The sequence below is a fragment of the Balaenoptera physalus genome (genome assembly GCF_965194825.1).
Source record: "Balaenoptera physalus genome assembly, chromosome: 3".
In the NCBI taxonomy this organism is placed as follows: Eukaryota; Metazoa; Chordata; class Mammalia; order Artiodactyla; family Balaenopteridae; genus Balaenoptera; species Balaenoptera physalus.
This window is the reverse complement of record NC_138890.1, coordinates 165523653-165548669: the sequence shown is the minus strand read 5'-3', so window position 1 is coordinate 165548669 and position 25017 is coordinate 165523653. Positions and strand designations below refer to the sequence as shown.

The 25017-nt window shown below is 47.3% G+C and overlaps 1 protein-coding gene across 6 annotated transcripts in view; it reads left to right on the top strand.

The window, feature by feature from the left end:
* Positions 1-25017, top strand: part of TRIO (trio Rho guanine nucleotide exchange factor) — a 373890-nt gene that overhangs the window by 193130 nt on the left and 155743 nt on the right. For all 6 annotated transcript variants that reach the window (XM_082458354.1, XM_082458353.1, XM_082458351.1 and 3 more), the window contains exons 10-11: positions 11053-11175; positions 22620-22811. In XM_082458354.1, coding sequence (XP_082314480.1) covers positions 11053-11175; positions 22620-22811 — 315 coding nt within the window. The remainder of the gene's footprint in view (positions 1-11052; positions 11176-22619; positions 22812-25017) is intronic.

Sequence of the window (25017 nt, the reverse complement as noted above, 5' to 3'; positions counted from 1 at the left end):
ACACATGTCCTGCCTACTGGATAGCCTTAACCTTGGTCATCGTTAGCTTAAAAATAAAATTAATGCCATTTGTCCTATTTCTTGGTGGTCAAATAATATACCTATTCCCATTGTCTTTTGTTTACTGTTAGAGCAACCCCCAGTGGATGTTTGGTTGAATTAGTGAATGAAGAGTTGTCTTACTGCCAAGCGGTATTTTCCAGTTTAGGGTATGCTTTAGTTTACTCTAACAGCATAATTTATCACTGCTGTACTCGTTCAAATGAGATGACAGTTTTGGAAGCAGTCCATAGCAGGATGCCATCAAACCTGTTCTCCTGCTCACTGATGCAGTCTGCCTACCTCTTGGGCTGGTGGGATTTAGCTGCTCCCACATGTTGGGTGAGGTGAATGAGCCCCGGAAATCTGCTTTCCTGAAGCAGGCTGACTACCCCCAAAGAAGCCCCTCGGACAAGGAGACCTTCTCCTAAAAATGCCTCTGGCTCCCCCCATAGCCTTTCACCCTCGCAGAGTTGTCTCTTGGAAAAACTCCCTCCAGGTTGGTGTTGGGCCATTAGCTAATATTCTGAAAAAATGGTCAAGCAAATCTAGTCCGCTCTAGATTCTTCTCGTCCACACTTCATTCTTTTTTTCCCAAATATCTCAAATTGAATGCGTGGTATTCCGAGAGGCACAGAGGTGAATATGTTGACGAGCTCAACCTTCCTTTTCTCGAGGGATTACAGCCTAGTGAGAGTGGATGGTGTAATAGCCTCATAAATGAGCCCGTAACATGCTCAGAGTTGGCGTGTGTGTCTTTGGTTGTTGTGAGGTGTCATTTTGCCCAGGCATGAGTTTGAGTCATGCCTGTTGAGGTGCTGCCCACATGAGGGAGTGAGTAAAACTAGCCGCCCTCGTCGGTGTGGTCTGCCTGCCTTGCACATGCCATCTGAGGGGACATGTCTGTGCTGTAATGACTTGTGCAGATTTGGGGGTTCCAGGGAGCCTTGCCCGTATCCTCAAACATCGAGGCTGCAGCTTATGAGGAAGATGAAGACTCCTGTAACAGAGGTGCAAGTCACAATTGCCAGGGTGCCAGGAAAGCCCTCCTGGGAGATGCAGGTTTCCGCTGGTCTTTGACGGGTGGCTGGAAAGTCAGGAGGTTGAGGATTGTGCAACAGGGCTTGCGGGGACGGTGGAGACACAACGGGCGGGGCCTGTCCGGAGCAGCAGGTGCCCAGAGTGGACAGCTGGGAGTGTGGAGCCTGAGCTGGTGCAGGTCTGGAAGGACGACCTCCGCGATGAAGGCTTGGGAGTTGTTTCTGTGAGCTTTGGGACACATTGAGGGGACATAGCGAACCTGAGCGCCGTGAATGTTTCCTTCCTCTCTTAGTGCTCTCGGCCAGCCTGTGGTGGAGGGGTTAGTGTTTTCCCCGTTTCACCACATTGAGTTCAAACCCGTAGGCCGTGTGTTTTGACTTGATGCTGCGTGAGTAGATGACGGGATGCACTCGTGTTGGAAAGATTGCTCTGGTTGCAGGGTGACAAGTGCGGCGTGAGAGCGAGATTCCAGGCGAGGAGACAGGCTCAGGCCCCACCGTGGACCAACGTGCAAGTCAGCGGGGAGTCCTGGAGGGCAGAACTTAAGGTCCATGGGGCAGTGGTCTGTGTTTTATTCTCTGGTGTTTCCCAAGCGTCTGGGATAGTAGATGCTCAGTAGTTGCTGAATGAATGAATGAATGAATGAATGAGTAGATGAAGAAATTTAAGGAATTCCTCAATTTTGCTAATTAAAGATTATTTGGAGTTAGTCTCTTTGTTTATTCTGGAATGGGGGAGGGTTGGCCCTACGTTGGAATCAAGTCACCTAACTGGGAGAGCTTCGTGAAGGGACCAGGAGCTTTGATTAAGGTTGGGGAGTTAGGGGTGGCTGAGGAAGGAAGGGGTAATTTCATTGCCTGGGAATTTTGCCAACGTGTGAGATCTTTAAAATATTAAAGATTTTGGTCACTTGAACATAAAGAAGTGGGTTTCAGGTCCACGGAGAAGCTATTTCACAGTTCTGCCTTGGGTCCTAGGCTGCTAGCCATTTGCCAGTAAAAGTCATCCCTCGGTGATGCCTGACCCAGAGGTTCCACCTACACTGGACCTAGCTCTTAAGGGAAGGTTCCGGAACCTCATTTGTCCTGTGCTCATTAATTTAAGTCAGAAGGATGGGGTTTTCTCCTCAGGGTCATTATACAGCCCTCGCTATGTAATGATTTAACGCTCTCTTCTGTTTACATTCCCAGGCTCACAGATCTTACTGTGCGTCCTGATAAGAATGGTTAGAAAATGGCCATCTTTTCTGAGAGCTTCTCAGTTAGAATTAGGGAGTACTGGAGGGCGAGTGTTTGATTAGGGATTGGGAATCTGCTGGGAGCAGATAGAGGCTAACTGTTGACCTCTCTGGTGGATCTGGAGCCAGCTTTCATTACCTTTTGTCATAGAAACAGAGAAGAGACTCGACTGTCAGCGTAATCGTAGTAACCGCAGCTCGGAAGGAGCCGACAGCTCAATGGTGGGGTTAAAAGGGTGGGAAAAGGGACGCATCTCTTCCCCACAGTGGATGCAATACAGGAATGCAGGGCGCGGGAGCTGGCGCTGTGAGCCAGTGGGACGGGACGTCGAGGACACATTCACTCAGGGGTCAGGATGACCAGGAGCGGGCAGAGCCAAGAACAAGCCCCAGGCAGCTTGGTCTCCCCGTTGTTGAGTGTCAGCCGAATTGCCAGGGTCCCCTAAGAGGAAAGTGCCCAGGGATTAGCTGACAGGGAAGACCGCATGCATGTGTGTATGTGTATTTCTATAGTTCAGTAACTAGACTTAAGGTATACATAACGTCTGGATGTGTTTCCTAGATAACATCTAGACATATTAAGATTTTTCTTGGACAACTTTGGACTATTTTATACTTATTTCCAAATTAAGAATGAGAAAAGTAATTTTTAAAAGTTTAGAAAATTGCTAAAGGTGTTAACCCGTGTTGGTAGAGTGATGGTTTGGTTGGGGTGTGATGGGAGTATCCAAGGTGAGACTATATGAATAGTAACCTACTTACCTCCTTTCCTCCCTCCCTCCCTCCCTCCCATCCTAAGGTTCTTTGTTTTCCTTAAGAAAGTTAATGTACTTATGTAATTAAAACTACGGTAATACCAGGAGAAGTGATTTAAATTTTTTTAGAAGATGGATGGATGGATGGATGGATGGATGGATGGATGGATGGATGGATGGTGTAAAAGTTTAGAAGCCTTCCAGCCTCCTTCTGAGCCCTTCTTCCCTGATTTTGCCCAGGCTCCCTTCCAGCCAAGAAAGTGTGTGTGGAACACATGCTCCTGGCCTTTCCTGTGCTCTCATGGGAGTTAAGCAGAAGGAGCTCCTGCAATGCAGGGCATTTGGTGTTCTGTATCATATGTTTGCTGTGTGTAACTTGACAGAGGTTTTTTAAATAGCATCTTTTTCCAAGTGAGCATTAGGTTTAGTGTACTTTGAAATGTTCTAGAAACCATTTTTAAAAAAAAATATATTTCCATATTATGAGTAATTAGAAGATGTGGTACATAATACAATGGAATATTACTCAGCCATTAAAAAGAATGAAATAATGCCATTTGCAGTAACACGGATGGACCTACAGATTATCATACTGAGTGAAGTAAGTTAGACAGAGAAAGAATATCTATTGCTTATATGTGGAATCTGAAAAGAAATGATACAAATGAACTTACAAAACAGAAACAGACTCACAGACTTAGAGAAGGAACTTCTGGTTATGGGGGTGGGGGAGGAGATAGGGACTTTGGGATTGACGTGTACACACTACTACATTTAAAATGGATAACCAACAGGGACCTACTGGATAGCACAGGGAACTCTGCTCAATATTATGTACCAACCTAAATGGGAAAAGAATTTGAAAAAGAATAGAGACAGGTATATGTATAACTGAATCACTTTGCTGTACACCTGAAACTGTCACAACATCGTTAATCAACTATAGTCCAATGTAAAATAAAAAGTTAAAAAAAGAGTAGGGGCTTCCCTGGTGGCGCAGTGGTTGAGAATCCACCTGCCAATGCAGGGGACAGGGTTTGAGCCCTGGTCCAGGAAGATTCTCACATGCCGCGGAACAACTAAACCGCGAGCCACAACTGCTGAAGCCCACACGCCTAGAGCCCGTGCTCCGCAACAAGAGAAGCCACCGCAATGGGAAGCCCGTGCACCTCAACGAAGAGTAGCCCCCGCTCGCCGTAACTAGAGAAAGCCCGCGCGCAGCAACGAAGACCCAACGCAGCCAAAAACAAATAAATAGAATAAATTTTAAAAAAAGAGTGATTATATTTTTAGAACAAACTTAATTCTAATTTTGAAATATAGTGATTGAAGAAATGGAGAGTTCTTGGCTCCACTGGAGAGAAGTAAAGAAATGTGTGGGTGGAGATAGTCGTTACTGTCAGGCAGCGGTGAATGCTGGACCTAGAACGTTACTCTTTCTTCACTCAGTCCCCAAGAGCCCACAGATGCATGTGGAATTTTGTGTCTGTTTCATTTCACTGTAAATGTTATGCCACGCACTTTACAGAATTTAGAGCCAGAGGCCCTTGTGATCACGTCAGGCCAAGCCCCTCATTTTCCAGGTTAAAAAACCCCAGACTCCAAAAACTCGAGCGTCTTGGCCGAAGCTGCAGGAAGCCTAGTGGGTTTTTAACTGCGTCACTGCTGTTGACCTGGGGAGGATGCTTCACTCTGAGCTAATCAAAGAGTCAAATTGACGTCTTACTTAAGAAGGAATATTTAAGTGGGGCTTCTCAGGCTCCGGGAAGGGGCTTTCATAGAAGCTGCAGTTGCCCATCACTGCAAAGGAAAATAGCTACTGAAGGAGACTTTTTAAATATCTTCACATTTTACTTTCTCACTCACTGTTTGCATTCACCTTAGGAGTGGATGAGGGGAAACGGAGGCCTCAAGGGAGAGAGGGCGCTGACTCCCAGCCCCCAGCAGTCCCGAGCCCAGCTATTCCCAGCTCACAGCTTCGTGTTCTTCTCTGAGCAGCTCATGGCGTAGCCTGGCCTCCACTGGAAAGGGAAGAGCGTGACTAGGAGGCCGGCTTCAGGAGTAAAGTACGCTCTGAGCGCTAGGGAAGAAAGTGTCAGGCAGGCTAAGATGGCAGGGGTGTGTGAGTTCCCTCACTTCTGATTCTTAGCTTCGTGATGAAGTGTCATTAACAGCGTAATACTGGATGTCCTCCTTGCGGCAGTGGCTGAAACACTGGCCTTTAATAAAAGTTACGTTGTTGAAGAGCAGGCCTCCTTTTTGGTCCCCCATTTGAGTTTAGCAAATTTCAAATGATGTGGCTTAGTTGTTCGGTCATCCTTTGTTATAATCACTAAAATAGCATTGATTTGATCATCAAGAAAGCTCTGATCTAAATGCCTCTGTCAGGAGCACTTATTTAAAAGCAGAACTAGAACCATAGTATGTGTCCATTTCTAGATTGGTATCCTGATGATTTAAATAACAGCCAGCCTGTTGAACAAGGAAGTAACTAAAGTAAGTGAAACTGGGTTAGTTTTGGTTTTATAGGGAATCTAGGGTAGGGCTGGGAGGAAATTCATATTTTGCCACTAGAAAATCTGATTTTATATAACAAAGAACAAATTCAGAATATTTTAGAATTACCTTTGTTTTTCATTGGTTTCATGTAACCGTAGTTTTTAAAACTGAATATAGAATCAGCAGAGTTAATTGTTTCATTTTTGTGTGCTTAAAATGTGACTTAGAGCAGCGGTCCCCAGCCTTTTTGGTACCAGGGACCGGCTTCGTGGAAGACAGTTTTTTTGCACGGACTGGAGTGGGTGGGGATGGTCAGGCGGTAACGCGAGCCATGGGAAGCAGCAGATGAAGCTTCGCTCGCTTGCCCGCCGCTCACCTCCTGCCGTGCGGCCTGGGTCTTAACAGGGTTGAGGACCCCTGACTTAGCGGGAACTCTCATTATTGTGACAGAAAACACTGATTCACTAGGCCTTGTCTCTTTAAAACAGTAACTAAAATTGACAGATGTTCGTATGCTTTCCCTGAATACCGTTTGCATCCAAAGTTCCCAGTAAAAATAGATAAGCTTAATGTGCTCTTGGTGGTTTTATGTCAGAGGTCTGGTCTAGCTTTTACAAACAGTAAATCTTAGCGCTGGAACTGTAATGTTAGAAATATTTTAAAGGTTTTCATATAGTATTTACATTTCATAAAGTAACACAATATAATGAGGGGTAGGAGCCTATGTTTGGAGTCTTGAAGTCCTGTGTTTGTTTCTCTTTTTTACTAGGTGTTCTTTCCCGGGCTCTTAACTTTCCGGAGCATCCAGTTCTTGCTTAATAGAGATAATAATAAAAGTCTTCTGTCTTATTTGTAGCCCTTGGGACAAATATGTTTTGGAATTAAGAATCTCTCAGAGTTGAGAAAGAGAACAGTGTGTATACACTGTGATACACACTCTGGTGAGGTCTGGGCAGCCCCCCGTAATCAAGCACATGGAGATTTCTGCAGCCAAACGTTCAAGAACTCACACCAGAGGGGTCAATAAAGACTATTCGTAGCCTCAGGTCGGGTCTTATCGCTAGTGACTTTTTGTGACCAAGTTTTGAAAAAATATTTGGAATTTCAGAGCTGTTTTTAGCTTTTTGTGGATAAGGGGTTATGGACCTGTTTTGCCCTCTCAAGCACAGCACAGAATAATCTCTCAGTAAGTGATGCCAGAGGCAATGACGTGGTGCATGGTGATGATAGAAGGCTGTTCTAGTAAGTATTTGAAATAAACACCTCTGCATTTTCAAAGGAGAATGTCATTACATTGGTCTTTATATTGCATGTTGTTGACACATAGGCCCTTGAGAATGTCTCCTCTCTGACAAGGGTTTAGTATTTAGTTGTAAGTTCTTAAATAGTAATTACTTAGAAATATTAATCCACAAAGCATAGTGAATATTAGGTAGTAGGGGCTTATGGCAGAAAATTAGTTTAGAGATAGATAGACTGTACAGGATGGCCAGACCCGGCCACATGAGTGAAGGTAGAAAAGGCAACAGTGGCCAGTTCCTGAGGCGTGGTGGTGTTTGCCGGTTCACCTCCCCCCATTTTGCTGTCTATTATAATAGTGTCACTTCATCAGAGGTCATTTACCCAATAGCCTGAACTGTTCGAAGCAAAGCAGCTCTTTCCTTCCTCAGTTTGCCACCTGTGTGCCAGCTGTGCCGACTTGAAGAGGCAGTGGAGACTAGAGGTTAAGAGAATGGACCCTGCTTCCTGGGTCCAGGTCCACAGCCTGGCTCTTCCACTTGGTAGCCGTTGGTCCTGTGTCTTCACGTGTGAAACAGAGTCACGACGTGCCCGCATCCAGCTCTCCGTGAGGACTGGTGGTGTAGTGTACGTCAGGGCTGGCTTCAGTAGCAGGTGCTCAGACAGCAGTGCAATTATTCGTTAAGAGATGGGCATCATCATACGGCCATCGTCACGTTCAATCTCATAATTACATTACAAACAGGGAGCTAAACAATCTGTGAGATTGTCTGCACAGCTGACATCTTGACTTAGATGCTAAGACGAGTTATCTGTGTTTTAAGTCTTGGTGGCTCACTTTGGAGCGACCTTGACCTTGGGGCGATCATGGTGCCTGTTACAGGACACTGATGCACAGAGGAGCGAGCTTGCCCCACATTCCCCGAACAGGGAGGGGGCGCTGTCGGCCTCCCAGCCTTGTTCTTCTGCCTGTGAACCGGGTGCCCGTGGGAAGGACCGGCTTCTGCCCTTTTTCCTTGAGCCGGCTGCAGAGAGAAAGTTGTTCCTCAGGTGAAGGTCACAAGGCAGGGAGAGGGCAGCTGCCACCACGGCTGAGTCAGGGAGGGGGCCGGCTGGACTAGCTTGATGGAGCCCCTCACTGGCAAATATTTTTATGTTTTAAATGGAAAGGTTCCACAAGCTTGTCTTTCAAATGCTCCTTGGGCAGGTACATTCATTCAGGATTCCCTGGCAATCTGGGAAACATTCTCAGACTTAATGAGAAGCAAAAGCCTCGTGGGGAAGTTTGGTTTTGAATATGAGCTGGATTTCATAATTGTCTGTGACTGTTTTTAAAAAGTGCTTGGAATTTATACAGTCTTCTTTGAATTACTGTCATGTTTGTTGGAAATATAATTTCACTAGGTATTTACAATTCTGTGAAAAGGAACCACTAATAAAAGAAAAATTGTAACCCATTTGTAACCCTGAGTGGTTGGTTCATAATAGCTTTTATTTCCAACTTACGCTTTCTGAAGCAACTTTTCTTGGGCTTGAAAAAACAAATTCTTATTTTTTTAAAAAGACTATATTTTGCTCCCTCCAGCTCTTTATACCAAATAGTGTTTGTCTTTTACTTTTTGAAATTGTGCCCTTACTTCAAGTCTGTATTGAGTCATCAGTACTCATCAGGTTTGCTGTTTACCAAACCTCGATTTTTCTTTTTACACGATGTTGAGGAATATACAGCAGATACTGTAGCTGTAGTTTAAAAAAAGAGTCTCCTAGTCTTTCATGCAGATCTGATAGGCAAGTGGACGGTGGCATAGGTGTTACTTACGTATCTCTCAACTCTTTTCAAGCTTAATATAGTTGATCCTGGTCTTCTGCCTGGTGCTGGCCTCATACCCGAAGGCACATTCCATTAACTGTATCCATTCTTTGAAGTTGAGACATCTTGAAATTGTCATTGGGCATTTCTTTAGGAGTGAGACAGGACCTGTGTTCTGTAATATGTACTAAGAGACTGTCATATAAACAGCAGCTTGATATCAGGTGGTGAATGTGGTATTACCTACTAATGGTGATACTGAAGGTCTCTCTCTCTCTTTTTAATCTCAAGAAAGAAAAATAATGTACTAAGTGCACTGGTTAAAAAGCAATGGAATATTTCATAGCCTGTGCTACCAAAGAGCTTGACATTAGATGGAGGCTGTCTCTGGTGACAGTTTGTGGGTGGGGATGGCTTGTGTGCTGTATACCTGCCACGCCAGGATATTAAGGTGCTTGACAACTCACAGGCCCCCATTATTATCCCCACTGAGCAGGCGGGAAGCTGCGGCTCAGAAAGGCTACCCCGTGTCTGTGGGGCAGGGGGCTAGAAACGAAGGGTAAAGAGGGAGCTTTCAGAAGCACTGGGAGGTGGACAGACAGAATACAAATGGATCCAGTAGGAATCACTTGGATAGTGTGACCCCAGGTGACTGGCAGAGCGTGGTGTTGACAGGGGGGTTCAGGAATGAACTATGGTAATAAGGTAAGCGTGTACCTTTAGCCTGAGCAGCCGCTGCGAGGCTTGACCTCTGTACCCCACCCTGTCCTCCCACATGCGTGTGTGTGCGTGCACGTGCGCGCGCGCGCACACACACACACACACACACACACACACACACACACACACACACACACACACACACACACACACACACACACACACACACCCCTGCTCCTTCTACAAGGCTCTTTACAGAGGACCACCAGGGATTTATTCAGGTTCGTGAGCCATTTTATTTACATGCACTACTAACTGTGCTAAGCCCTATGCAGAAAGGACCCTCAATCAGACCAGAAGGTCACTGGTGTGGAGCGGAAGAGAACAAGTCCGGTTGTCCCTGGACAGGCCTTTAGCTGCTGCCTCTTTTTATCTAGATGTCTGCCAGCACAACTGATCTGTCAGTGGCGGAGGTAACAAAGGGCAAGGGATCACTTTTGTAGCCATGAACCTCAAATTAACGCCCCTTGTATTTATTTACTTTAAGTGAAATATAGTTGACATGCAGTGTTAGGTTAGTGTCAGGTGTACTCTGTAGTGACTTGGCATTTGCGTACATTGTGAAACAATCACCGGATAAATTTAGTGCCCACCTGTCCGCACACAGTTATTGCGGTATTATCCACTGTCTTCCCCAAGCTGTGCATTGCATTCCCCACCCTAAGGCCCCCTTAATTTTGCAGTTAGTGGAGGGCTGTGACTGGTCCCCTTCCAGGTTGCCCTCTAGACCACTGTCCTAGCTGTGCGGCTCCAGGCAGGTCTTTAGTCCAAGATCGTTTTGATCTGCATCCTTAGTTACCATGGTTACTAATTGCAGAATCCGAGGTGGCCTTCAGTACTTTGCAACACATGAACAGATGTCTTCAGGTATTTAAATATCTTTTAGCGAAAGTTTCTGGCTAAAGATGTCACTGACTTAGTTTTTTGCTGGTTATCCCCTCTCCATCAGAAAGAGACAAATGTGTATTTGATGTAGTCTTAAATATGTTGTTTGATTATGTCGGCACTTTGCAACTTCTCAAGTACAGTAGCCAGTGAACTACTCAGCCCCAGCTGTGACTTAAAACCGTTGGGTTGCCCGGCTTTACTTTTACTCTTTTTCTTTAGTGTGGTGGATTTCAACTAGCAAGAACTTTTATGTATTTAAATTCATGGAATGTTTAGCTTTCACAGCAGCTTAGTTTATAGAATAAATTATCCTCGAAGACCAGGACTGAGGCATTTAACTGTTTTGTTTTCTTGGGTTTTACTTACACGTTTCAAGTCTTTTAGAAGAGACAGAAAAACATGAACTCTGTAGTTAAACTTGAATTGTCTGAGTTGTGAAGCTTTGAGCCTTATAAAAATGTTAAGTTAAATTGCTCCTCTGTGACTTGATGACCACTGTCTCACACAAAACCCAGGCAGTTTTGTTGGCTCAGTCATGCATAAACTGAGGTGAGATTTAATTTAATCATTATTGCATGTAATATTTATATATGGACAGACTTGCACTATTAAAGTAAGAGCTGATTAAAATCATGGTGGGAAAGCTGACAGAAGATGTAATTCTCAACGTGTTAGATTACTGTCCAGTTGCTCCCAGTTTTTTTTTCTCCTTTGTTTCTTGTTTCTTATAGAATTTAGATAAGAGACTATCGTTAATGGAGAGCCCTAAAACTGATCGAGGCAGGCATGGTTTTTATGGCATATATATCTGTATTTCATTGTAGGTGCTGGACTGGATTGAGAACCATGGAGAAGCATTTCTGAGCAAACATACAGGTGTGGGGAAATCTCTCCATCGGGCCAGAGCTTTGCAGAAACGTCATGAAGATTTTGAAGAAGTAGCACAGGTAAAACAATGGTTTTTACTATTTTCTTCCATAAATACCTAAGTGGTTGGTTTTGAGTTACAGTTTTAACCCCATCTCTGTTGAGTTAGCTTTAATGAGGTATGTTTGAAGGTGATTCAGAGATAATGCTCAGATTTCAGATGAAGCTGTCATTGCCTGGGCAGAAAGATGATTTAGACAGTTGACCCTTTTGTAAATGCGAAGTTCTTGAAACAGAAAAATGTCTTGGATATTTTTGCCATATTTTTTGTACAAATGTCTGTTGACTAGTTTGTAAAATTCCAGTTCACAATCAGAGAATAACAGTCCTTGAATTTCTGTAATGATGGGCCAGTATTTCTTTTCCCTTTTCTATTTCTTTTAAAGTCATGTGCTTCAGAAACAGGAGGCAGGGGTGTGGTATGTTAAGAGCATGAGATTTGTGGAGTTGGAATGTTGGCTGTAATGCTCACCAGCTGTGTGGCTTTGGAAAAGTCTCTTAACCTTTCTGAGGTTAACTTTTTTACCTGTTAAGTAGGCACAGTGAGGGCTGCTGGAGAGGAAGTGTGTGTGACAGTGTCATGTATGGCATCTCGCCCAGGTCTTTCCCACATTGGTAAATGTGCCTTTCATTTTGTTTTGTGTTTTGAAAGAAAGAGGAGTGAAGGAGGGAGAGATTACCATGCCATGATATATATGTGGAAGCTATAGGAGCTAGAGTAAAAGTTGTTTTAAAAAGAAATTGTAGGATGAATCCAAACTGAGACACATTATGATAAAACGGAGGAACACCAAAGGTAGAGTCTCAACAACAAGAAGAGAGAAATAACAAAATCACAACCGTGAGAATGACTCTTAGCTGACTTCTCACCAGTAACTGCAGATTCTGGAAGACAGTGGGATGGAGTCCTGAGGGAAAGGAACTCTGAACCCGGAATTCCACACCCAGTGGAGCTATCATTGAACAGTGAGAATAAAATGTAGACCAAGACCAAAAGAGTTTACCATTCACTTACTTACAGGAGAACTGAAGTGTGTAGTTTAGTCAGAATAATGGAAGCACCCACTGTAATTTAAACTCCACGAGTGCAGGGATTTTGTGTTGTTCACTTCTCTGTCACTAGCGCCTAGAACAAGGCTGGCGTGGTGCAGCTAAGCATCCAGCAGTATTTGTTGAATGAGTTAATTTAATGAATAAAAAGGAAATATGAGAAGAAAGGCTTGAGGTCAGTAATGAGCACAGAAATTGGTAAATATGTTTGTAAATCAAAGGATTGACCATTTAGACACAAGACAGTAGAATTGGGGGGTAGTTAAAAATAGGACGGAGCAAAGCCCCGGAGCACTTGAACACAGAAGGTGGAGAGGTGTCCTGAGGGGATGGCAGGAGGTGTTGCTTATCTTAGATTTGTAAAGACAGGGGTGCGTGTGAGCATTTTTGAATGACTACTAAATGCAGGGATAGAAAGCACCGCTTCCCATAAGTATAAAGAGAAAAGAAATACAGAAAACCAGATAAGTAAAAACTCAGGAAAATGGATCTAGTGGAAGCAAAAGAAAGGAGAACAACAAAAATCATGTCGGAAATCACAAAATAAGATGTAGCAATTTGTCCCCAAATAGCAGTAATTACAGTAAATGCAAAATAGATTATACTAGTTAAAAGAAAGATTCTCTGATTGAATAGTTTTTAAAAAATCATACTGTGTATTGTTTTCAAAGGGCAAACCTAAAACATAAATACCCAGGAATTTTGAAAGTATGTAAAGTGTTAGAAGAAGATCCACCAGGCAAATAATAAGCAAATGAAAACCGGTATAGGAATATTGGTATTAAGCAAATAGACTTGAAAGCATAAAAACATTATTAGAAATAAAGAGAGCCTTCAATTATAAAAGGAAGAGTATCAATATACATCTAATGATTTAGTCTCAAAATCTGTAACACCAAAATAAGCAGGAGTGGGTGTGTCCATGGGTTTCACATGACAGAGGGTTCAGTTGTACCCTGGAAACTGATGTGAGATAGAGTCATGGGATAAGAAAGCAAACTGCACTTCAGTCCTGTTCAGGGAAAATGCCTTTAAAAAGTTACCTCCTTTACACTGTAAAAGTCTCTGTATGTAAAGTAAAAGTGACAACCCAGCCTTCTGCATTCTTGATCTTAGAAGCGGGATGGAAGAGTCTCTGTGTTCAGCGGCCTTGCCGCACCGGGATGGGTCTCTGGATTTTTCTTTTCTGCATTACGTGTGATGTCCCTACTTTAGGTTGCTGGAAAATATTTTGCCTTCCTCTCGTAGCAGAAGAAATGTGGGAAATGTGTTCCATCTCCCTTGATTTTTCCATAAGATAAGCTACTGCTGTAGCCATGTGGTTTGAGGATGGATGTGAGATTTGGATCCTCTGAGCAAAGACTTCAGGCACCAATGAATCTAAGAGGCGGGACTGCAAACAACCAAACCCAGAGGAGACTCCTGCCCCGAGTAGCAAGTTCACCCGTGACCGTGGGCTCGACCGCCCCGGCCCCCGCCTCGCACCTTCCCGAGCGTGTTCCAGTGTGAAGGCTCTGGCCTGCCGAGTGTCCTCCTGTGGGTCCAGCACCCGTTGACCCCTCCCTCTAATTCCTGTGGTGCCTTCTGTGGCGACCCTCGCCCTATCTTTTCATGGTAATCTTACTTCTTCAGATCTAAGATGACAATCAAAGCCGTCAACACGGGCTCAGGGGGCAGCACGAGGGAGACACTTTCTTTGTAGGACACGTTTGCGTCTTGAGGTTTCTAGGGCGAGCCCCAGAGCGGAGGGAGGACTGCCTTTACCCCTGGTTCAGGGAAAGGCAGGGGCCTGTCAGCTCCCGCTGTTCCCTGGCCGAGTCTCACTGCTTTCTTATCATCTTTGGCACATTGACCCTGGGACTCTAAGGGGTACCTGGCCCTCTTTTCCTTAAATTGAAAGTCCTTAAGCCCGAGTCTGAACTGTGCATGAAAAAACAAAAACCTTAAATGTAAACACCTTTCGCTCACTTTGCAAATATCTGCACCCAGTTTCCCTTCCTCTGGTCTTCATACAATCACCAGTCGTGTGCCAGGGGTTCATTCTGCCAGGGCCTGGGGAGCCACGCACAGGCACCCAGCCTCCCCTCTCTGCGGGCCTCCCTCCTTTGCAAACCCACCGGGGGGCAGGCTCTGAGCGCTCCGCCCTGGACCTGGCCCTGTGCTCATTTCCACCCCCTGCTGGGACCTGGCCCCTCACTTCTGGCCTCTTGGCCCAGCATCTCCAGCTTCTCCTTCTCTTAGTTCTTTTCCTTCTGGCATGAAATGTTTATAGGTCCTCCCGTCTCTTGGAGAATGTCGCTTGATGCTGGTGCATGTTTTAGATACCGCTGGTTCAGAGGGAGTGCTGTGCACTTTACCTCCGCCATTGCCCCTGGCGCCGGCCATCCGGTGTCTGCGTCTCTGGTTGATAAAACTGTAGGCAGGAGGCACACAGGGACGTGCCGTTGCCCAGAGTGGGCATTCAGCAGTCTGTCATGGTTGGCTGTGAACGGGACCAGCCCCTCATATATGACGAATCCCCTCCACTTGCCTTAGGGCGAAAGTCTCTGATCTTTTCTGTCCACAGACATGCGTCCACCTCAGTGTGTGTCGTGTGACAGGTCCCGAGTGGTCCCTGATGGGCTCTGGAGTCCGGTGCTCGCCGCCCGTGTACCTGCAGATACTACGCATCACAGATCCGCTTCAGGCTGGTTCTGAAAGGAACGTGCCCTGCCTTAGAGTACACCGGGGGGCCACCGTGGACCCCTCTACGATAAGAACAGATTAAACGTAGTAAGCTGGGAGGGGGCTGTAGACCTGAAGAAATAGAGTGGGCTTCTCTCTCTAGCCCCCCCAGCTTGTTTAATAAAGATTCTTTGAGGGGCCTAAGAGGGAGGAGGGTAGCATTTTAAGCCAGGAGAGGTCTGGCCTGTGAAGTGGCTCCACAAGGAGCCGCGCTTTATTAAGACCACGTGCAGCAGATCTGGGCTAGACAGACAGTGGCCTGGGTATCGAGCCAAATCACGCTCTGTGTTTGTAGCTTCATTCATGGAAAGCTGTCTGCCTCTTCCCAGAGAAGACGATGACATCAGTCTTGCTCTGGTGCAGGGGGCGAGGCCACTGGAGGGAATGCCTTCCCCACCCTCCCTTCTCCACCCTCCTGTCTTCGATTGCTTTCTGTCAAAACAAAGTATAATACCAGTCCTATGGCAGAGGGAGATCTACGGTCATGCTTTAGATGTATGTATTTTTTGGACAGAATGGCCTTTGGAGGCACCTTAAAAATAGGAACAGAGGCATCTTTAGTGCTTAATAAAGAGCGTTTTCTCATTTTCTGAAACATACTCACAAAGGTAAAACACATTTTGGGTTTAGGGAAAAGAAATTTCTTTTTCATGGTTAAGTTTAAGGTGAGTTAGTGTGTGTCTTGGGGTTGTGTTTTGAAGGGTCCTTTGTAAAATGAATTCTAAATTGTCTCTAGACAATCTTTAGTTTCAAGATATTGAATTAGCAGTTTATTTAATGAATTATTCTTAAAGTCAGCTTCTTCAAAACATGACATGATAAAGTAACATGACAGAGATTCAGAAAGGAAGTGTCAAAAGTCTTATGGTTGAATTCATTTAAGACCTACTAAATATAGATTATTCTGTAGAACAGTTCTAGTGTTCTGAGAAGGGGGAACCCGAAAAGAGCCTCTTGTGTACTTGGTGGCAGCGAGTTGTGCAGCCGGTGTGACTTCTGCAGGCCCTCGACTTCGCTGTGAGGCCCCTGGTCTCGGGCTGTTTCAGACACTGCTAGAGCCACATCAGGAAGTGTTGGACCATTTTGGCACACAGTTCGGCAGACCCGAGAACCTCCTTGTGACTAATGTGAAGATCCATTCCTTCTTTATGTTGTACCGTGATTGTTGAGTAGATAGATCCTATCCAATGACTCCGTGCTGATGAATTTCTAGAGCGTGGCAGATGGAGCCACGTTGCATGCTCACGCAGGAGCTTTAAAAAAGAAATTAACAATGCTTTCCACGTGAAGCTTTTTGCAAGTGACTCTGGGAAAGGAAGGTGCTCTTTGACAGTCACCTGCTCTTTTACCTTCTAAATAATCGTCCAAGTTTAATGTCCCTTTTTAGATTTAAAAAGCTATGAGTACAGCAGCCAGGAAAGCTGAGAACATTCTGGTTCAAGGAAGAAGCTGGTTTCAAGAGCACAGAAGATTTCTCTAATAGGAGTCAATACATCTCTGGCGTAGCATCTTCCCGTAGGTGCCTTCTCTCATGTCTGCTTGTCCCCTGGGATTCAGATCACCTTCCAGAGACGTAAACATCTCGAAGTTGTTCTCCAGGAAGCCATTTCTGTCAGTAACTTTTTTTGTGTGCGATATAATTAACTTGTCTTCCAGGATAAAGAAGTGTGGCATTCAGGAAAGCAGGAGACCTTAAACATTCATTCTGGATTTTTAGAAGCGAATCAGGCCAATTCTCTAACCCCCGGGGTCTCTCCTGAACTCATGCATCTTTTGCAGGGAGGGTGCCCTGAGCACAGCACGTGGGCACTTTCGGCACACCTGCAATTCAGGCGTGACATGCTTGTGTTTTCCTCCTTTCCTGTCTTTCCTAGGATCAAGAAAACCCATCTGTTTTTTTTTTTTTTTTTTTTTTTTTTACCAGTTTCTAAATATAGCCTCTGGCCCTCTTGGGTAAGACCCAGGCTGTAGCTGCTGTGGATTGTAGGGAGGAGAAGGTCTGATCCTCCTTTGAAAAGGCTCTTGTGTTTCTTGAGACCTAGGACATTGTGCAATTTTAATTTACTTCTCAAGAAAATAGGAAACTCTTTGGGCGCACCCCGGCCTGGCCCTGCAGTATCTCCTTCAGTCCTCGCTGCAGGGATTGGTACCCCACGCCATGGACCAGGAACTGGGCCCCGGGGGAGATGCCCTGGGGACAGGGCAGTGGGTGGAAGAGGGGAGTCCAGTCTCTTCAGACTCAGAAACAGCCTGCTTTACCTGACACCTCCTCCCTGCTGTAAGTCTGAGATTGAGTGACTCAGCCTTCCCTTCTGAGAGGACCCCTGGCCGAGGCCTTCGTTTTGGGGACAGTCCCAGCTCTCCTGACTGCTGGCTGAGTTTTTGCACCTCTTTGTCTTGGTGTTCTGGCTTATAAAGTAGAAGTGAAATCGTGTCCTTGTCACAGGGCTGCTTCGGGGCACAGAGCAAGTGCTCCAAAGCTAGCGTTTCTCATCCATATGTTTATGAACACACGGAGGTCTATTTCTTCCATGGCCAAAGGATCCAGGGTAGGTTCTGTGCACAGGGAGGCCTTGGCCTTGGGTTTCAGAGAGGCCACGGCTGACCCTAGCTCCGCCAGCGCCTACTGCTGTGCCGAGGGAGAGTCACGGAGTCCCTCCTACTGGCTCAGGGTCTTCAGGCGTAAAATGAGAGGTGAGACGAAATGAGTGCAGTTTCGTGTCCCAGATCAGTCAGAAATGCACTTCTTCCTTTGGGACGTTGATTGTTGTAACTGTCTTTACCTGCTGGCCAAGAGGCGGAAAGCTTTCAGAATTGGCATGTGTTGGGAGGCTCTGTCACCTGCAGATCCGCTTACTAAACTCGAGAGGGAAGCGGCTTCACGGCTGTAGCGACAACAGATGCGAAAACAGGACTGGGCTCTTAGCAGGTGTGTGCGTGCAGCGTGCTACGCTGTCTGCTCCGTCCAGCACCGAGGCCCGTCGTGCCTCTGCTCAGAGCTGCCGAGCGCGGTCGTGGGAGGCCCCGCAGGGAAGCGTGGATCCCCCTAAAGCCACCGTCCCCGGGAGTGTCACCTCACTGTGCGGCCTCTGCTGAGCAGAGGCCTCTGGGGGCAGCGTGTATGCAGAACCTGCCCAGCAGGAGCCTTGAGGCTCGTAGCTGCCCATCGCGAGGAGAGCTTTCTCTGTGCCCAGGGGCTGCGCTGAGGGGCCGGAGGGCCAGCCTCCCAGGAGGGAAGGACTAGGTCAGGGGTCCGCAAGCGGTACCGGTCTGCGGCCTGTTGGGAACGGGAGGTGAGCGGCGGGCGGGCGAGTGAAGCTTCCTCTGCCGCCCCCATCGCTCGCAGGACCGCCTGACCATCCTCCCTCCATTCCCCCGCCCCGTCCGTGGAAAAAGTGTCTTCCACGAAACCGGTCCCTGGTGCCACAAAGGTTGGGGACCGCTGGACTAGGTGACAGAATCTGTGGACAGTGCTCAGGACCTGTTCCCTAGGTGGAGGCTGGTTTTCAGAAATCTGCTCTGTGTGTGTGTGTGTACATATATACACTTATATCTTTTTAATAAACTTTTTTAGACAACTTCTGGATTTACAGAAAAATGGTGAAGATGATGCGGAGAATTCTCATACCCTGCACCCAGTTTCCCCTGTTATCAAAACTCACACCGTTCATTAGTGCGGTACATTTGTTATCATTAATAAGCTAACATTGATCTGATGTCATACTAATAATATATAATATTATACAAATGTAATATTGAACCGATACTGTTAGGATTAGTAACTAATACTGATGAACTGAGGTCCATACTTTCTTCAGGTTCCCTTCGTTGCTCCCCGTTCGGGGCTCCGTCCAGGATCCGCGCTGCACGTGGTTGGGAGCCCTCCTGAGGCCCCTCTTGGCCCCGACACTTTCCGTCGCTCTTTTTTGTGTCGTCGTCGATGGCTTCCCCATCCCTCCCTCATCATTACCTGGCTTCCCCATCCCTCCCTCATCATTACCTGGCTTCCCCATCCCTCCCTCATCATTACCTGGCTTCCCCATCCCTCCCTCATCATTACCTGGCTTCCCCATCCCTCCCTCATCATTACCTGGCTTCCCCATCCCTCCCTCATCATTACCTGGCTTCCCCATCCCTCCCTCATCATTACCTGGCTTCCCCATCCCTCCCTCATCATTACCTGGCTTCCTCATCCCTCCCTCATCATTACCGCATCGCTCTGATTCTCATTCATAGTTTAACCCCTCCCTCGTCCTTCCGGCCACGAGGAGGGGTGATCCTCTCCAGCCTGGGGCTGCGGGTCACCACGTCGGCGACACCCAGGTACTGACGTGACAGCCTTTCCGTCCTGTCCCGCGGAATCTCCCAGGTGGTTTGATAATCTGCGTGAAGGGCTTCTTGTCACAAAGTCACCACTGGCAGGTTGCCAGACTGCCCCGCAGGGGATGTGGAGGCCCAGAGTGGCACAGGACGGAGAGTGGACTTTCCTGAAAAGTGCTTTTGTTGTTCCAGAGCGCTTTTGAAGTGGGCAGGTTCACTGTCTGCTCTGTGCAGGAATCAGGACAGCTTAGCTTCCCAGTGGGTCACGGTGAATATATACAAAACCCTTTAACTGTGCATTGACGCTCTGCAGTCAGATTGGGAATGACTGTGCTTTTCAAATGATGCCACATAATTGATTTCGAAGACTATGTAAAGTGTGCACATAGGCATTTTCCCAGTCTGGCCGTGCCGGTCAGTCTTACGGGGTTCTTTGACATCTCTCCCATCATTTCTCGGAGTTCTGAAGGATCCTTTGTTAATAGTGCAGAACGTTCTCGTGAGACTTGGACAGTACCAAGAAAGAAAAGTCCCCTGAAGATGGTTTTCCAGAGGGACAGGGAGATGGGGGTGACTGTCAGCCCTGCAGTGTGTGAAGCAGGGCTGCATGAACCACCGTTGTGAGGGGTGAGCTGAACAACACACTCGGTTGTTGAAAGCCAGGGCCCCTGAGTCAGACCTGGATGCGTCCCGCTTCACCACCTGCCAGCCTTGGCCTCTGAGTCTTGAGATTGCCCTCCTGGCCTCAGTCCTCTGACCTGTAAAAGGGGCTGTGGTTAGGATCAGACAGCTCAGTGCGGGGGAGGCCCTTAGACCCACGCCCAGTAAGTGCTCGTGCCAGGGGCACACTTGGAGCAGGGAGCCGTCAGCCTATGCTGGTGACGAAGAGCAGACCGCCCTCCAGCTGGTCTTTATTGTCACGTTTAAATCCCCTGTCGACACTGTACCCCCTTAGAGCCTGCCCAGGACGGACCGCTCCACCCACCCCAGCCTGACGCTTGGGCCTCGCGTGCTCCGTAAGCGTGCGTCAGCGCATCATTTTTGAGATCACCTCATACTTGTCACACTGAATGTTACTCTGCTGTAAAATTTTTTTAAACTTGCAGAAAAGTTGGAAATACAGCACAAAGAACCTACCCTCCACGCTAAACCATTGACTTGAGTGTGTGTTTCCTACCAAAGAGGACATTCTGCTATACAGCCATAATACCGCCATCAAAATCAGGAAATTAACACTGACACATGACTACCTTCTAACCCTCAGACCACGATGTCCTTCATAGCTAACGGATCCAGTGTAGAACCACCTGTGACATTTGGTCGTCACATCTCTTAGTGTCCTTCAGCCTAGAGTCGTTCCTTGGTCCTTCCTTAACTTCTGTGACATGACAGTTTGGAAAATCTGAGGCCCGTTGTTTTGGAGAATGCCCCTCACTTTGGGTTTGTTTGATGCTGCCTCATGGTGGTACTCTGGTTATACGTCTTCGGCAGGTGTATCCGGGAGTGCTGCCGTGTCCTCCTAACTCCGTCCCTTCAAGGGTTGCACAGTTTAATCTGTCGTTACCCGTGGTGTCCACTTTGATCCCTGGGTTAAGGTGGTGTCTGCCAGATGTCTCTGTTGTAAAGTGAGTCGTTCCCCCTTTGTAATTAGCAAGTACTTTGCGGGGAGGTACTTTGAAATTCTATAACTACGCCGTCCGTCATCCAGTTTTACTTTCTGTGTCAGTCGGGACTCCTGGTTTCCTATGGAGTGGATGGATTATCCCCCATCGCCGTCACTGTTTCCTCTGATGCTCAGCTTGTCCCTCGTTCGGCCAGCCTCCGCCTCCTCAAGCTGGCTTCTCTCTCCTGTCCGCATTGTTCTTGGGCTTCTCCTTGCTTTGGGGCACGGTAAGATGTCTCAGACTCGTCTTGTACTTTGTCTCACCCCAACCCTGGAATCCACCATTTCTCCACGGAGCCCTGGTTCCCTCCAGAGCAGAATGGTGCTTACCAGTAGAGATCTGGGCACTACCATGCTTAGTGCTGTTGGGCCATCGCTGTTCCCAGGCCCTCTCGGTGGATGGGGGGCAGGGCAGGGACATGAGGGTACGTGCACATTTACACACGTGTCTCTTGAAAACCGTGAACTTACGTGGCTCCTCCAATTCCAGTTCAGTGCTGCAGGGTTGACTCAAGTGTTCTCCTTCTTCATATTTGTAGCTCCCTCCTCCAAAATGAGGAACCCGCCTCTCATCCTCGGTGCATTGGCTTAGTAGGTTAATACCCCTGGAGGTCACCAGTCTCCACCTGGGAGGCTTCCCACTGCAGGGGCACCCCGTGCCCCATCAGGCTCGGGCTCCCCACAGGGGCGCCCTCTGCACACCTGGGGCCACCCCCCGTACACCTGGGGCCACCCCCCGTACGCCTGGGGCCACCCCCCGTCTCACCCATGAGGTGCGGACCCTGCTCGGATGTGGGACTGAGATGCTGGGGAAGGAGAAGGACGAAGGGCTCAGCCAGTGTCTCACGGGGAGCCGCATGCCTCTTCTGGGCGTCTCGGGGCCCTGAACTCTGATCTTTCCTGCACTGAGGTCCCCCACCTGGCTGGACTGCTCCCCATCCCCCTCGGCAGCCCTCTCGCTAGCAGGTCCCTCGAACACTGTCGGGTCTCTAACAGACCTGTTGATTTGAGGAAGCCATTTGCAGCCTCATTTATCAAGAATTAAAACAGAGTAATTTTCAGAGTATTTTAGACACCCATTGACACTCAACTCTCGGCTCTTTAAAACTCTGGCTACTTTATAGCCATTGTAGTTATTATTTCCTTTTTCTTTAAAAAACGTATCCCCCGAAGTAGAGAAAAGATAAGCACAGAATTACTGATAAGTAGAAACATGTGAAAAGAGGCAGCAGCTTATGTTTGTTTGCAACGTAACTTTTTCACTTGATCTTGGGGAATTATCCTAAAGCGGTATATCATACTGAAAGACACAAAACTGGAACTCTGCACTCTGTCATAAAACCAGGAGAAAAAGTGAAGTGGGCATTTGTGGCTACGCGCTGTCTTCTGGCTGCGCGGCAGCAAAAGGCCCAAAGCCCTTTATGAGTCACGAGACGGCCAGCAACTGCCTACAGATACCCCATCCCTGCCTCAGACGGAAAGGCTTTGCCGTGAGGTTCACAGTTTAACAACCTCAAGCGAGAATGGAAAAGGCTGCTCGTGGAGATGTTCTGAGCTCCTAAAATCATCTCTTGCCCTCCTCTTTTTTCTGTTTGATTTACAGAAAGGAACATCACACGCTGACTCTGTTCCAGTGTATTATGGCTCCCAGCCTGGCCAGTTTGTCTTTTATTCACCTTCTGTGTCTCTGAATGTTCTCTTGCACAGAACACATACACCAATGCGGATAAATTACTAGAAGCAGCAGAACAGCTGGCTCAGACTGGGGAATGTGACCCGGAAGAGATCTATCAGGCCGCCCATCAGCTCGAGGACCGGATACAAGATTTTGTTCGGCGAGTTGAGCAGCGGAAGATCCTCCTGGACATGTCGGTGTCCTTTCACACCCACGTGAAAGAGGTGAGGCATCCGGAGGCAGAGACGGAGCCCCGTCTGGAAGGGCCTTTGGACTCCGGGGGAGGAATGAGGATGGGTGTGATGTGAGAAAGCGGACCGGAGGTGGCCGTTTGCGCCGGTGGGGACAGGGCTGGCCTCCTTGCTGGCCGTCCTCACCACCCGGGCACACGCGTACCATTGCAGGGGGTGGCATCTGCCAGGAGCGGACCTGTGAGGGAGGGCGTGGCTGGGAGCTGTGGGCCAGGAGGGGAGCGGGGAAGACAGGAGCTGAAGGGGGTCCTTGGCGAGAGGCAGGGCGCAGCCATTGTAGCAGAAAGAGACGACCTGCCTTTTGGGCTCAGAGCTGTGGGACCTCCTTTCTGCCTGTTAGCCTGTCATGTGGCTTAAGTCCTGGCTGCCTTCTGATTTTATCAGGCTGTGCGGCTGCTCTCAGATACTCGCAGAAGTGCATTTTACATAACGTTGAATTTAAACATAGCAAAGACAGCATGGCCTGAATAATATTCACGTTACTGTCATAGGTATGCTGTTCTGATAAACTTGTCTCAGGATAAGAGGTAATGTGTTATTTGGTAAATGGAAAACACGTTGGTATTAATTATACCTTGCATATATGTTATTCTTGTGAAAATCATAGTCCAAAATAAGATTAAAATTAAAAAAAAAATCATAGGAAGTTACAATTGAAGAAACTATTACGTAGCTTTTGAGATAGAAGGATGTGTAATAAAAACTAAAGTTTTCGGTAGGACTACAAATTAAGATGTCAACTTACTACATCTTATTTCTAAGGTGAAAAAAATTCTTCACTTCACAGCTCTTTATAAGTTGGAAATGAGGGGCCCTGTTAGGTAATTTGAGATTGAGTGCATGAAGGCTGTAGTAACAGGCCAGGAAGAAGGATCTGGGAGGAGTTAGACTATGAGAGACACTTGGAAGGGGCTAGGCCTGGCTTGCCTTGTTTCAAGGCATCCGAGATCAGGAACCAATGAAATTGTTTAAAGGAAAAGAACTTCACTGACAGATCCGGAATCTTGGGCAGTCAGTCCTCCACCAGGCCGTTTGTTTGACTTGAATGTTTGACTTCAGAGCAGCCACCCTCACTTCCAAGTCTGAAACTTCGTGAGCCCAGGAAGATAGTGTAGGGGGCATATTTGACCAATGGCCGGGACCCTGAGCAGCCCTTTCTGCAAAGGGGCTGGTGCTTTGTGGACCCTGGACAGTTGTCAGAATAGAAAACTGACAGGAGTGGCTTCTTTTCCTGGTTTAATAGTGCCACCACTGAAAAAGACTTCACGGTGTTTACAAAGAGACTGTTCTTTTCCAAGGAGACACGTTAAGTGCACATCGGTCCATGGCAGTTTCTGATGACGGGTGCATGTGTCACCAGTTCCCCGCTCAGCTCGAATCAAGCCACAACCACTAACTAGTCTCCCTGGCTCTGCAGCCCTGCCACCAAGGCATATGAATTTGATTAGGTCATACCCTTGCTTTTGAACCATCAGAGATTCTGTGTGTGTCTGGAGCACCAGCCTGAATCGCCTCATCCTCATGCTCTGGTCCCTGCAGTTACGTACTGCTTCCCTTCACTTCCCCAGGCAGAGTCAGCTGTTCCCCCTGCACTCTAGAACTCTCTTTACACACACCTGTTATAGCACCTGTTTTGGTATAGCTGTGTGTTACCCTGTCTTTCCCATCAGTACTCGTATGCCACCTCCTCTTTCTCTTACGCATTTTTACACCCTAGCCGAGAGGGAGAGAAGATGATGCCTGTGAAAAAGCAGGTTGTGCCTTTGTTCATTAAGCTGTGACAGACAGAAAGCAGGCGAGGGGCTCTGGGCAGCCCGGACCTTCCCGAGGGAGGCGCGGTGGGTGGGTATGGGGGCTGGCATTCCTCATTCGGGCCACAGGGAGCGCCGTGGGCCTGGACGGGCCCAAGAGGAGGGGCAGGCCACTGGGCAGTGTTCACAGACTGAGCAGAGGGGAAGGGCAGCAGTGGCGGCAGGCCTGGAGTCTGGAGATGGAGAGCCAGTGCTTGTATCCTGACGTTTGTCTGTGTCACAGGCCTTAGGAATATTCTTTAGCAGGATTCATGAAGATTTAACTTGCAGTTAGGACAAAGAAAGGCTCCTTCCATGAAGCATTATTTATGCCTTCGATCCCCTTTTCAACTTTGTTATGGTTCTCAAAAAGCAGGCGTTAAAGGAAA